The 15,164-nt window shown below is 49.8% G+C and overlaps 1 protein-coding gene across 1 annotated transcript; it reads right to left on the bottom strand.

Annotated features, from left to right (window-relative positions):
* Positions 1–553: 553 nt before the first annotated feature.
* LOC120393057 (NACHT, LRR and PYD domains-containing protein 3-like) lies at positions 554–14,877 on the bottom strand. Its single transcript, XM_039517684.1, has 5 exons — positions 14,864–14,877; positions 14,251–14,421; positions 11,688–11,801; positions 7,398–7,568; positions 554–671 (listed from the first exon to the last, which is right to left on the bottom strand). Exons 1-5 carry the CDS (start codon positions 14,875–14,877, stop codon positions 572–574), a joined length of 570 nt encoding a protein of 189 aa, XP_039373618.1. The 3' UTR covers positions 554–571.
* Positions 14,878–15,164: the final 287 nt, after the last annotated feature.

The following is a 15,164-nucleotide window of genomic DNA, read 5'->3' as shown; positions in this document are numbered from 1 at the left end:
TAAGCCTTTGGTTCTCACAGCCCTGACAGTCTCTTCGGGTACATCTTCACAACCGGCCGTATCGGCGGGTAGCAATCGATTTCTCGGGGATCGATATATTGCGTCTCATCTAGACGCGATATATCGATCCCCGAACCCACTCCTGTCGACTCCGGAACTCCACCAATGCGAACGGCGGTAGCGGAGTCAACGGGGGAGCTGTGGACGTCGATCCCGCGCCGTGAGGACGGTAGGTAACTCGATCTAAGATACTTCGACTTCAGCTACGCTATTCACGTAGCTGAAGTTGCGAATCTTAGATTGATCCCCCCCCCCCCCCCGCAGTGTAGATCAGCCCTTCCAGCCCTGCGCCTGTGGAGGCTGAATGTGTAAATTCAACAAGCTCACAAAACGGGAGCATATTTTCCCCATAGTGTGAGGTTCTCACTCTTAGCACCAGCAGGAGAATATACATCTGGAGTCCTTGGTGATACCAGAGATGCCTTAAAAGAGGCAGGTCCTGTCCCTAGCTGCTGTCCCAGCTAGCAGGCCGACAGCCAAGCCAGAGCGGTGTCGGTGCAATGGCTCCTGCTCACCAATTCTTCCATACATGTATGACCATATCAGGTTTCCTCATTTTCACAGCATCTAGCTCTCTCTGTGTCTCTTCATTTATATTGACACTGCTCAAGCTGTGGGGGAAGACAAGTCAAGAAAAAGTGTTAGACATAAAGCCTGAGAACACTGTCCCTTTGAAGCAGAGTTAGCTGCACACCATTGGTTTCAGTGAAATCATCCCTGGAATGGACACAAAAGACTATTGCAATGAATGTTCAGACATAACTATCTGCGCCCATCTTCTTTCCCCATCCCACACATTTTTGGTCCACCCCGGTAGTCACCATCTGCACTGGATTCCCTCTGGAGTCTGACCAGGCCCATCCTTGCCTGCTGAAGAGGCTGCTATTGAGTGACGTGCATAACTCTCGGCCCACTTAGAGGGAGCGAGATGCCAGCATGTGACATTTATAGCAAGCAAGAAAACAGACTTCAGCGAACTTATTTGTTTCTGAATTGTTATTAATCTATAAAGTTATTGTTCTAAATCTAAATAGTTTTGAAAGCTGTCATCATGTGTTTTGGTTGTAACATCCCAGAACCAAAGGCTGTGTGGGGGATGTCTAGGACTGTGTAGAAATCTGGACGTTGTTTAAATGTATTTGCTATCTCAATGCTCCACAGAACTTACTTCCATTTTTTAATTCCCATCGGTCTTTTACCTTCCTTTATTTCTGGTCCTTTTAGTTCTCTCTCTTTTATAGATTTGCCTTTTCCCCTTCAGGCCATTGATATGGAAATTTCAAAACATTCTCTTGTAGTTGTGGATTTAAACCTCCCACCTGGCTGGCTGTGCTGGATTTAAATGCTGCTTAAGCTGAAACCCTAGTAGCTTTTATGCATTAAGAAGATCTTAAAAACAGTTTAAAACTGCCTGACATTGTTCTGGAGGAAAAGGCAGATGTCAGTTGCCTAAGGAGCCAGCTGGACCTTCCAATCCTACCGATATCTGTATGAGCTGCTGACTAGAGACAACCAAGATGAAGAGAGGAGTGAAGGAACTGGGTTGCCATCATAGGCCTTGTCTACACTACAAGACTATTTCGAATCTACTTAATTCGAATTTGTGGATTCGACCTTATGAAGTCGAATTTGTGTATCCACACTAAATACACTAATTCGAAATTCTGAGTCCACAGTAACGGGGCTGGCGTCGACTTTGGAAGCGGTGCACTGTGGGAAGCTATCCCACAGTTCCCGCAGTCCCCGCTGCCCATTGGAATGCTGGGTAGAGCCCCCAATGCCTGCTGGGGGAAAAAATGTGTTGAGGGTGGTTTTGGGTAACTGTCATCATTGAACCGTCAATCACGCCCTCCCTCCCTGAAAGCGCCGGCGGGAAATCTGTTCGCGCCCTTCTCTAGTCAGTTACAGCGCGTACGCCACAGCACTGCGAGCATGGAGCCCACTGCGATCATCTCAGCACTTATGGACGTTGTCAACTCCTCGCACCTTATCGTCCACCTATTCCACAGTCAGCTGCTGAGAAACCGGGCGAGGAGGCTCCGGCAGCGCGGTGAGGACAGGAAGTCACAGAGTGGCGCAGACCTCTCACAAACTAGGGTACGCCGCGCCATGGAGATCATGGTGGCAATGGGTCAAGTTCATGGTGTGGAACGGCGATTCTGGGCCCGGGAAACAAGCACGGACTGGTGGGACCGCATAGTGCTGCAGGTCTGGGATGAAACAGAGTGGCTGCGAAACTTCAGGATGCGTAAGGGCACTTTCCTTGAACTGTGTGACTTGCTGGCCCCTGCCCTGAAGCGCCAGGACACACGGATGCGAGCAGCACTGACTGTGCAGAAGCGAGTGGCCATAGCCCTCTGGAAACTTGCCACGCCAGACAGCTACCGGTCAGTAGCGAACCACTTTGGCGTGGGCAAATCTATCGTTGGGGTTGCTGTGATTCAAGTAGCCCATGCAATCGTTGATCAACTGATCTCAAAGATAGTGACTCTCGGAAACGTCCAGGTAGTCACAGATGGCTTCGCAGCGATGGGATTCCCAAACTGCGGTGGGGCTATAGATGGCACTCACATCCCTATCCTGGCACCAGCCCACCAGGCCAGCGAGTACATTAACCGAAAGGGCTACTTTTCAATGGTGCTGCAAGCACTGGTGGACCATAGGGGACGTTTTACCAACATCTTCGTCGGGTGGGCGGGAAAGGTTCATGACGCGCATGTGTTCAGGAACTCTGGTCTGTTTAAACGCCTCCAGGCAGGTACTTTCTTCCCGGACCACAAAATAATGGTTGGGGATGTGCAGATGCCTACAGTGATCCTCGGGGACCCAGCCTACCCGCTAATGCCCTGGCTCATGAAGCCCTATACAGGCGCCTTGGACAGAGAGAAGGAACTCTTCAACTACCGGCTGAGCAAGTGCAGAATGGTGGTGGAATGTGCTTTCGGACGTCTCAAGGGGAGATGGCGGAGCTTACTGACTCGCTCGGACATCAGCGAAAAGAATATCCCCGTAGTTATTGCTGCTTGCTGTGTGCTCCACAATCTCTGTGAGAGCAAGGGCGAGACCTTTTTGGCAGGATGGGAGGTTGAGGCAAATCGCCTGGCTGCTGTTTATGCTCAGCCAGACACCCGTGCCGAGAGAATATCCCAGCGGGAAGCGCTGTGCATCCGGGAGGCTTTGAAAGCTAGGTTCCTCGGAGAGCAGGGTAACCTATGACTGTCCACTTGATTTTAAGAGAGCCTGATCATGGGCTTGTGTCTGTATGTGTCGAGTTAGATCTGAGGTTACATACCCCGTTCTCCAAGTTTCCCCCACTTTCAAAGCACGTTTTAAAACAAATTACATGTAACACTAATTAATAATAAATCTTTCGTTTACTTTGCATTTCTGTTCAGGGGTTGAAACATGGACGCATACTGTGCTGGGTATGGTGTGCACTGATGTACAGACCGCTTGTACAATACAGGACGGACAGCCTCCTGCTCCTACATAGGTCTCTGGGGTGGGGGACGGTTTAAAGTGGTTGTGCATGTAGGGGTGGGTTTGCAGGAAGGGGTGTGTTTTGCAGGAAGGGGCGAGTGGTGCCGTCTTTGGATAGGGATTTGGATGACGGCTGTGGGCTGTGGGTTTGGGCGTAGGAAGGGGTGAGGGGTGTGGGGGAAGGGTGAGTATCTGTCCGTGGATGAGGGCTCTTGTTGGGGCTCAGGACAGCGGAGAGGATCGCGCCTACGGTGGAAGTGCATGGTAAGGGCAGCATGCCTTAACATTAGGGGGTGGCAGGCGCTAGGACCCTGGACAAGCATACACATCACAGAATGACCCGGGGCAGCATACACCACACAGAGTGACCCTGGTGACTACTGACTGCAGTCTGTGTGTGCCCTGCAGTTGATCCTGCCCCCGATAGTCTGTACCCTGCTAATGTAGGCTATCCCGTGCAATTATAAATCCCCTGCCCCCCCCCACATACACAGTCTTCTGACACGAAAGACGTGACGGAAAGAGTGAACAACAGCAAACAGCTTTTATTAATCTACTGCATAGTGGGGTGATGAAACTTGGATTTGGGACTGGGTAATCCTGTAAGGGAAGCACTTCTACACAGTTATAGCGTGAGAGGTATGTGGTATATTAGCGCTCAGCTGTGGTGCAGTGACAGTTCTCACGGCCCCTACCGCCCCTCCGTCTTGTAATTTTCGGTGATGGGGGGACAGGACTTCTTGGCTTTGGAGGGTGGTTGCAGATACAGTTCAGGGGGGCTCTCTGCTCCTGCCTGCGGTCCTGCAGAACATCAACAAGGCACCGGAGCGTGTCCGTTTGCTCCCTCATTAGCCCAAGCAGCGTTTGAGTCGCCTGCTGGTCTTCCTGCCGCCACCTATCCTCCCATTCGATGTGTGTGCGATGCTGCTGACATAGGGTCTCCCTCCACTGTCTGTGCTCTGCCGCCTCGGCTCTGGAGCAGGCCATCAGTTCCGCGAACATCTCGTCCCTAGTCTTTTTCTTTCGCCGCCTAATCTGAGCCAGCCTCTGCGAGGTGGATGACGGGGCAGTCCGGGAAAGAGCCGAAGCTGTGTGATGGGAAAAAGTAAGTGATTTCCTTGAACAGATACATGTTTGCGAACAGTGAACACAGTCTAGTCAGTTTCTCTGAACAAGACCATACAGGGCACCAAGTTCCACGAGATCTCAGGACAAGTTCGAGATTTCGGAATACGCTGTCATTGGCGGCGCCATTGCACAGGAGAGCGGACAAGCGGGGAGAGACAGCTGAATCCGTCTTGCAGACAGTCCTGGTAAGCCTTAAAGTAGATAATGCTTCTCAGTTAGTGGATAGCTGTGCTCTCCTGCTAAAGGCAATCTGGAAAGCAGAAAGGCTGAGCCTTTTCCAGCCCCTCCTGCCAGTGCACGGGAACGATCAATGTATGCTTGTTCTCTGTGGCCTCCAGCACGTGGCTGTTAAGCGAGGGTCATTGTTATGCAACCTAATTTTAAACCATTAACAATAGTAACAATACACTAATTGCCCTACTTAGATGCAGCCTTTCCAGAACGAGATCACCCTGAGGTGGGTCACTCGTAGTCAGAAAGAGCGGATGCTAAGGGAAGCCTTGCACAGACCAGGACCATATGCAGCAATGCTGGTGGAGGCGACGATTCCTCTCTACATTAGGATGTCCTGGCGCGGAAGAGTGTGCTTCCACGGAGCACCCAATAAGGCACCTCTCCCCAGGAACCTCCTGCGGAGGCTTTTCAAGGAACTCTATGACAGCTTTGTTGAACTGTCCCAAGAGGATTATTGTTCAATCCCTTTATGTGTGGACCTACTTTTTATATAGTTTGACACTGACAATTTTTATATAGTATTTCTATTTTTTCTATACCTGCTATTTAAACAATAAATGTTTCCATGTTTATAGCACTTACCGCCTGATCCTTCCCCTGATTCTGAGTCCGGGTTAACAGGCGGGGACGGTTGGTAGGGGATCTCTGTGAGGGTGATGAAGAGATCCTGGCTGTCAGGGCAAGCGGTATTGTGTTCGCTGTTGCCTGCGCCGTCCTCCACAAACCCTTCCTCATCTTCCCCATCGGCGAACATCGCCGAGGAACTGTCCAGGTGCACTATGCCATCCTCGGAGTCCACGGTCACTGGTGGGGCAGTGGTGGCAGACCCACCGAGAATGGCATGCAGTGCCTCGTAGAAGCGGTATGTCTGGAGCTGTGCTCCGGAGCGTCCGTTTGCCGCTCTGACTTTTTGGTAACCTTGTCTCAGGTCCTTGACTTTCACGCGGCACTGCATTGCATCCCGGCTGTATGCTTTGTCTATCATGGCTTTGGAGACCTTCTCGAAGGTCTTTGCATTCCGCTTGTTGGAGCGCAGCTCCGAGAGCACAGACTCCTCGCCCCACACAGCGATCAGATCCATGACTTCCCGGTCAGTCCATGCTGGGGACCTCTTTCTATTCTTGGATTGCCCGGACTCCTCTGCTGGAGAGCTCTGCATCGTTGCAGGTGCTGCGGAGCTCGCCCCGATGTCCAACCAGGACGTCAGATTCAAAGTGCCCAGACAGGAAAAGGAATTCAAATTTTCCCGGGTCATTTCCTGTGTGGCTGGTCAGAGAATCCAAGCTCGGACTGCTGTCCAGAGCGTCAACAGAGTGGTGCAGTGTGGGATAGCTCCCGGAGCTACTAAGTTCGATTTGCATCCACACCTAGCCTAATTCGAGCTAGCCATGTCGAATTTAGCGCTACTCCACCTGTCGGGGTGGAGTACCAAATTCGAACTAAAGAGCCCTCTAGTTCGAATTAAATGGCTTCCTGGTGTGGACGGTTGAGCGGTTAGTTCGAATTAACGCTGCTAAATTCGACTTAAAGTCCTAGTGTAGACCAGGCCATAGACAGAAAAAGAAATTAAGCAGAAACAATTAGGTGTCGACTTTGTATCCTTCCCCTCTTTTCCTTTGTCTGTCTGTTTGGCTTTGTCCCAGAATTATTTGTTGAAATGGTGGTAAATTATTATTTGAATGCAGGGCTATTTTAATTCAATTGTGAAGCACCCCAGACTTGTATTCTCAGTCCTGCTTACTGAATAAAATAACTGAGATTCTAACATAAAACTACACTGCCTTTGGAGTGCTCAAACAGCCACTTTATTATCCCATGTTTAAGCTAGTCAAACTGCATGAATAATAAATTTTTCAGGTTGGTGGCTGAAGAAAAAAAAAGAAAAGGTTCATTTTGAACCAAAATCTAAATTTTTCAGGGTTTTGAGTTTTTCTTTAGTTTCTTTTGAAGTGTTTTTCACCCTCAAAAAACAATTAATCAAATTAGCTACACAAAACATTCTAAACAAAACATTGTTTCAAAGTGACAAGACAAATCTTTTGTTTAAAAAAGGTCAGCTTTTTATTCTGCCAAAATTATTCACCAAATGCAACCTCCATTTGCAAATATTTTCATCCTGAAACTGCATTTTTCTGCACATTTACTATTTGAGCAAAAAATGTCACCCAGCTCTATTGGTATCACAGCAGTGTATCTCTGTCCCTTTCTCTGCGGGAGGAGACTAGGTGCTGGTTCTTGGGTGCACAGACAATAACACTGTGACCTCAGGAGAAAGAGCTTAAATCACATCACTATGTGCCAGTTTTTCCAAAGAACTCAGCACCCACAACTGGGGCTGGATGTTCAAGGGGACTGAAGTCCCATTTACCCAGGGTGCTGCTGGCTTTTCTGAAAATCTGACGATAGAAGTCACAAGCTACTGCATGCTGAGCACTTTAGAAAGTCTGGCCCCATGTGAAAGGAACACCGGTGAAAGGAGCCCACTGGTAACTTACCCCAGTTTCTGCAGTTTGCAGTTTGGGTGTTTCAGTCCTTCACACAACTGTTTCACACCTGAGTTGTCCATTGTTTTCTCTCCCAGGATCAGCTCTGTCAGTGTCTGGTTGGTGCTGAGCACAGAGGCGAGATCCCCACAACAAGCAGCTGTGAAATGGCAACCACTCAGTCTGCAGGAGCCAGAGAGATACAAAGATTTGTGATTGCTTATTTTTGCCCCATTCGCTGGCATCAGCAGTCTTCATTCTAGGCATGCACAGTAAACCACAGTGCTCTGAGAGGAGCCTTTGGGATTAGTCATAAATTCCAAGGCCAGAAGGGCCCACTGTGATCATCTGGTCTGACCTGCAGTACAGGACGTCCCCCAAACAATTCCTGTTTGAACTAGAGCAGAGCTTGTCGACAAAAATATTCAATCTTGATTTTAAAATTGCCAGTGACAGAGAATCCACTACAACCCTTGGTAAATTGTCCCAGTGGTTAGCTGCCCTCACGGAACCTTATTTCCAGTCTGAATTTGTCTAACTTCAACTTCCAGCCATTGGATCCTGTTATACTTTCCTCTGCTAGACTGAAGAGCCCGTTATCAAATATTTGTTCCCCACGTAGGTACTTGTACACTGTGATCATGTCACCCCTTAGCCTTCTCTTTCTTAAGCTTAGTAGATCGAAGTCTGTCACTATAAGGCAGGTTTTCCCATCCTTGCATTATTGTCATGGCTCTTCTCAGGACCCTCTCCAATTTATCAACATCCTTCCTGGACTGTGGGCACCAGAACTAGACACAATATTCCAGCATCCATCACAGCAGTGCCAAATTCAAAGGTAAAATAACCTTGACTCCTACTTGAGATTCTTCTCTTTATACATCCATTAGCCCTTTTGGCCACAGCATCGCACTGGGAGCTCATGCTTATCTGATTATCCACCGTACCCCCTCAAGTCTTTTTCAGAGTCACTGCTTCCCAGGACAGGGTTCCCCACCCTGTAAGTGTGGCCTACATTCTTTGCTCCTAGAGGTACAAGTTTATATTTGTCTGTACTAAAATGCACATATTGTTCGCTTGCGCCCAATTTCCCAAACAATACAGATTGCTCTGTAGCAGTAATTTGTGCTCTACATCTCTACATTGTTTCCCATTTTGCAATTTTTGTGTCATCCGTAAACTTTATCAGTGATACTATGTTGTCTGCCAGGTCATTGATAAAAATGTTACAAAGCATAGGGCCAAGAACTGTGGTGCCCCCATAGAAACACACCCTCTCGTCTTAAACTCTACAAGCCCCGGAGAGAATACTTCACCATGAGCAGGTGTTGTGTCAGTTACTATGTGTTCTGTATGTGATTGTTCAGATGAGTTGAAGGGACAGGTAGATTGAGGGGCTATTTCTAGTAGGTGGGGTGATCCTAACAATATCCTGTAATGACCTGCTGGTTCTCTACTGGATACCGCCCCCTCTAGAGTGGTAAGAAGAGAAAGGACTAAGCCCTAGCTTAGTCTGGTGGAGGAAGGACCTAGATCAGCATCTCACCAGTAGGGGGCGCTGTGTTAAGCAGAATGACGAGGAAAGAGAAGTGACATCCTGTGGACAGAAGGGATCAGGCTGGGAGAGCCAGATGGCCAGTGTGTGGGGGGGGATGAGCAGCAGGCTGCAGGTAGCAAGGACAGAAAGCCTGGCAGTGGTATCCTGAGAGCCAGGGCAAGGAGGCAGGTGGGAAGGGGAGAGCTGATCAAAGAAGCAGGCTGTGGCTGGTGGTCTGGGAGCAGCAGCCCCAGGACATGTGGGGTGGAGCAGCCTGCAAGCAGGAGGTGAGAGGCAATTGCTAAGGCTGGGTGACAGGAGGACAATACACAGGGACCCCGAGGAGACTAGAGACGACAGGACTGAGCTCTGGCCAGTGGGGTCGCAGACAAGCCCTAAATTGTCTGCCATGAGAAAGATGGGTCAGAAATGGCACCGGGTGCTAGCCCACAGCCGGTTCTCAGTGATACACTTTCTGGCTGGGCTGTGTTATCAGTAGCTGGGGTGATACTGCTGATTTGGCCATGCACTGCTACAGGCTGGGAACCGACTAGCTAAGCAGCAGTTTTGCAGAAAAGGACCTAGGGATTACAGTGGATGAGAAGCTGGATATGAGTCAGCAGTGTGCCCTTGTTGCCAAGAAGGCTAACAGCATATTGGGCTAAATTAGTAGGAGCATTGCCAGCAGATTGAGGGAAGTGATTATTCCCCTCTATTTGGCATTGATGAGGCCACATCTGGAGTATTGCATCCAGTTTTGGGCCCCGCACTACAGAAAGGATGTGGACAAATTGGAGAGAGTCCAGTGGAGGGCAATGAAAATGATTAGGGGGCTGGAGCACATGACTTATGAGGAGAAACTGAGGGACCTGAGCTTATTTAGTCTGCAGAAGAGAAGAGTGAGGGGGGGATTTGATAGCAGCCTTCAACTACCTGAACGGGGGTTCCAAAGAGAATGGAGCTCAGCTGTTCTCAGTGGTGGCAGATGACAGAACAAGGAGCAATGGTCTCAAGTTGCAGTGAGGGAGGTTTAGGTTGTATACCAACCAACATCACCAGACAGGCACTGCAGTGGAACCCCCAAGGCAAGCGGAAAAGAGGCCGCCCAAGAAATACCTGGCGACGCGACCTTCAGGTTGATAGCAAAAAAATGGGCTATACCTGGAACCAGCTAGAGCGAATGGCCCAGGATAGAAGACTATGGAGATCTGTTGTTGGCGGCCCATACCCCGGTTGGGGTGACGGGCATGAATGAATGAATGAATGATTAGGAAAAACTATTTCACTAGGAGGGTGGTGAAGCACTGGAATGGGTTACCTAGGGAGGTGATGGCATCTCCATACTTAGAGGTCTTTAAGGCCCAACTTGACCAGCGGCGGCTCCAGGCACCAGCACTCCAAGTGCGTGCCTGGGGTGGCAAGCTGCGGGGGGCAGCCTGCTGGTCCCTGCGAGGGCAGCAGTCAGGCAGCCTTCAGTGGCAAGCCTGCAGGAGGTCCGCCGGTTCCACGGATTTGGCGGCAATTCGGCGGCGGGTACGCCGAAGCTGCAGGACTGGCGGACCTCCCACAGGCATGCCGCCGAAGGCTGCCTGCTTGTCGTGCTTGGGTCGGCAAAAAAGCTAGAGCTACCTTTGGGCTTGACAATAGTAATAAGAGATATACACCTATCTTCTAGAACTGGAAGGGACCTTGAAAGGTCATCGAGTCCAGCCCCCTGCCTTCACTAGCAGGACTAAGTACTGATTTTTGCCCCAGATCCTTAAGTGGCCCCCTCAAGTATTAAACTCACAACCGTGGGTTTAGCAGGCCCATGCTCAAACCACTGAGCTATCCCTCCTCACTGGGATGATTTAGTTGGGGTTGGTCCTGCTTTGAGCATAGGGTTGGACTAGATGACCTCCTGAGTTCCCTTCCAACCCTGATATTCTGTGAAATGACAGGTGATGATCGGGGGGAGTCCCAGCCACTTTGTGGGAAACACATTAATGTTGATGTTATTTATTCACATTACTGTTTACAGCCAGTTTGGGAGAACAGAGCCATGTTCAATTTCCTTTTCTTTCCAGCCCTTTTGGGAGAGCAGGAGTGACAGCTCCAGTTCAGGGCAGTGTGCACACATGTGGGGTTGTTACTGCCTTAGTGAGTAAAGTCATTGTTTTTCTAACTCCAAAATATGCTGCATTTGTGGTTTGCTAAAAACCACTGGATTCTGCCCTTGGCAGCACCAAGTTCACATCTGGCACTGCTGAGAGACTTTGAGGAGAAGATATTGGCTGTAACCCACCTTCCTACTGCACTGATCCTGGGCCAGGTGGGGGCCAAAACAGCCTCTGGTATAACTCAGAGGAAACTGCAGAACTAAAATTCATTTGCAATTTAACACCATTAATTTGTGCTTGAATAGGGACTGGGAGTGGCTGGCTCACTACAGAAGCAACTTTTCCTCTCCTGGAGTTGACACCTCCTCATCAGTTATTGGGAGTGGATTACATCCACCCTGATCAAATTGGCCCTGTCAACACTGGTTCTCTGCTTGTGAGGTAACTCCCTTCTCTTCATGTGTCAGTGTAATAATCCCTGCATCTGTAATTCTCACTCCATGCATCTGAAAAAGTGGGTTTTTGACCCACAAAAGCTTATGCCCAAACAAATCTGTTAGTTTTTAAGGTACCACCGGACTCCTTGTTGTTTTTGATAAATAGAGTGTAACTCACAACACCACCATGTCAACAAGCACAGACTAAAGGGAACCAGCTGGTACTTACTGTAGTATCTGTAATTTGCAGTTTGGATGTTTTAATCCTTCACACAGCAGCTGCACTCCTGAATCTCCTAGGTTGTTCCACCTTACGCCGAGCTCTGTCAGGGTCTGGCTGGTGCTGAGAACAGAGGACAGATCCCCACAACAAGCAACTGTGAGATAACAATTCCCCAGTCTGTAGGATATGAAGATATACAGAGAGCAAAATGATGACTTGTTTATGCCCCATCCTCTGCATTTCCCCTCCTTGATACCTGTGTGTAACTCTAAAGTTAATTCTTAATTTAGAAGCAATACAGAAATCACTTTTAGAAGCAATTACAGAAATACCCCTACAGAATATCAGGGTTGGAAGGGACCTCAGGCAGTCATCTAGTCCAACCCCCTGCTCAAAGCAGGACTAGGACAAGGACCAGGCCCCAGGCAGATTTTTGCCCCAGACCTCTAACTGGTCCCCTTAAGGATTAAATTCACAACCCTGGGTTTAGCAGGCCAAGGCTCAAACTACTGAGCTATCCCTCTTCCCTATATAAGGCTCTAGACAGGGGTGGGCAAACTACGGCCCATGGGACATTTTAAGCCGGCCCTTGAGGTCTCACTGGGGAGTGGGGTCTGGGGCTTGTCCTGCTCCGGTGCTCTGGCACTCCAGCCAGGGAGCAGATTCAGGGGCCACTCTATGTGGCTCCTGGAAGCCGTGGCATGGCCCCACTCCAGCTGCTGCGCACTCCAATGGCCCCCTCTGATGCTCCAATGGGAGCTGCAGGGGAAGTACTTGCCTGTGTAGGAGCCGGAGGAGGGACATGCTACTGTTTCCAGGAGCCATTTGAGGTAAGCGCCGCCCGGAGCCTGCACCCCTAAGCTTTCCCCATGCCCCAACCCTCTGCCCCAGCCCTGATCCTCCTTCTGCTCTCTAAAACCCTTGATCCCAGCCCAGAGCACCCGCCTGCACCCTAAACCCCTCATCCCCGGCCCCACGCCCAGCCAGAGCCTGCACCCCTTCCCGCACTCAAGCCCCCTGCCCCAGCCCTGATCCCCCTCCTGCCCTCCAAACCCCTCGATCCCAAGCTGGAGCACCCTCCTATACCCCAAACTCTGCATCCCCAGCCCCACCCCAGAGCCCGCACCCTCAGCTGGAGGCTGCACCCCACTCCCCACCTGGAGCCCCCTCCTGCACCCTAACTCCTCATTTCTGGCCCCACCCCAGAGCCCACACCCTCAATCAGAGCCCTTACCCACTCCTACACCCCAAACCCAATTTTGTGAACATTCACAGCTGCCATACAATTTATATTCCCAGATGTGGCCCTTGGGCCAAAAAGTTTGTTCACCCCTGCTCTAGACCTCTAGCACACAATTAGTACTACAGCCAAAACCCGAGTAGCACTAAATTAATTATTCTAATAGGAGCTCATTCATCCAACTACAGAAAGCACCTTCCCACCCCTCAACCCTCTCTAAAACCCCATCAAACAGAGGCTCTTTGCAGCATGCCCAGAAGGTTCCTAAATGTGGAGTATTTTGGACGGGGGGGTAGGAGGGGAAGGGCAAGTCCCAGAGCCTTCACAGAGGCCAACCATCCCTTCTCTTTTATAACAAAAGGGGGATCAGCTCAGGTGCCTGTGCTGACTGCAGTTGGGACAATGTGGCCCAGTGCCAGACACAATTCCTCAGATAGGCTGGTTCCAGGCCATTTAGGGCTTTATAGCTCAGAAGACCAGAGACCAATAGGCAACCAGAGAAGATCCTGGAGCCATGTGCTCCCAGTAGGATTCCACGCGCAGTAAGTGACCTAGCGCTGTCTACACTGCGGCTTAGGTCGGCTTAACTAAGTCTCTCGGGTGTGTGTGTGAATTTTTCACACCCCTGAGCGACATAGCTGGGTCAACCTAACTTTCTAGTATGGACCAAACCTTAGTGAGTAAAATAAACAGAGGATCTACAGAAAATCTCTATGGGGCGTGAAGAGGCTCTGTGTGACCCAACTTCTGTCTAGTAAAATATGACAAATCTACAGTGTGATGGGGTCTCTCAGCTGTACACAGGAGGAGAGTAGGTGTTTTTGGGTGGTCATTAGATGAACCAGTTGGGATTTTTTCAGTGAAATAGTTTTTCCATCAGAAAATGCAGATTAGTCACACACTTTTTGTGGGAATGTCTCGGTGTTGATGGAAGTTCTGTCAGGAAGGTCTTTCCTAGCCAGGCTGGACTGTCAGGGCAAAACTACAGAGAGAGCAAGCCTAGAATAGCCAGTAGCCCTGTGGTTGGGGCATTCACCTGGCCTGTGTGAGGCCCAGCTTCGTCTCCTCCCAAATCAGGCAGAGCAGTGACTTTAACCTGTGCTCCCCACACCTCAGGTGAGTGCCCTAACCAGTGGGCTATTGGCTAGTTTAGCTTCTCTCTCTCTAAGAAGGTGTTTGTTTCATCACAATGCAGAATGGGGGGAAATACTGAGTTTTCACAAGATGGAAAACAGTTTCCCACAGCTGCCAGGAGTACGGATGTTCCAGTAGACAAAGCTCAGGTCACTGTTAATAAGCACAGACTGCAGGAAACCAGTGGTTACTTACACTAGTTTCTGCAGTTTGCAGTCTGGGTGTTTCAGTCCCTCACACAGCAGCCGCACGCCTGAATCCCCCAGTTTGTTATCCGCCAGTTCCAGCTCTGTCAGGCTCTGGCTGGTGCTGAGAATAGTGGAGAGATCCTCACAGCAAGCAGCTGTGAGGCAGCAACTCCCCAACCTACAAGAGACAAATACACAGAGAGGGAAGTGATCACTTGTTTCCTCCCTGTTGGCTGTGGTTCCCTCACTGGTGTCGGTATCTGTCTGGAGAGGGTTTCATTTCCATTCTGGAGGGAGGGAAGGATGGCTCCTGCCACATGTGCCACTAGCCAAATACTTAGGGGCTAGGGACATCCCAGGTCCTCAGCGAGTAAGGGGTTAATTCTGGCTTCCTTCAATCTGTCCTTGCACAGGTGCTCAGGTAAAGGGCTATAAAAACAGCTGTTGGGGAGCCAGTGGGTGCAGAATGGCTGTGGGTTGAGATGGCTGCAAATCCAGGCTGAGCGAGCCTCAGGCTGGGGTGGTTTATGATTTGATGTGTTTAAGTTGTTTTGCTTTGCTGATTGAGATTTGCTTCTGCTGAAATATCCTTCCTGATTACCTGAGTCTTGCTGCTGTACAGTGCTAGGACCATGGTATCACCCCATACACCTGCTGCTCACTCTGCCTCTTCCCGACTCTCAATAGAACATTTGCTGTTGCAGCTGAGTCTTCAGAGCTATGCTGGCCCTGCAGTTTGGCCTGAAACTACCCCTGGGAGCTTATATCACGTGGGGTCTTGCAAGGGTCTGTCCTGGGTCCAGTACTGCTCAATATTTTCATTAACAGCTTGAATGATGGAGTAGCAAGTACACTTATAACATCTGCAGATGGCACCAAGCTGGGAGGGGTTACAAACAATTTTAGAAGACAGAATTAGAA

Source organism: Mauremys reevesii, unplaced genomic scaffold (assembly GCF_016161935.1).
Source record: "Mauremys reevesii isolate NIE-2019 unplaced genomic scaffold, ASM1616193v1 Contig140, whole genome shotgun sequence".
Classification (NCBI taxonomy): Eukaryota; Metazoa; Chordata; order Testudines; family Geoemydidae; genus Mauremys; species Mauremys reevesii.
Note: the sequence above shows the minus strand (reverse complement) of the source record. Positions and strands in the feature narration are given on the sequence as shown.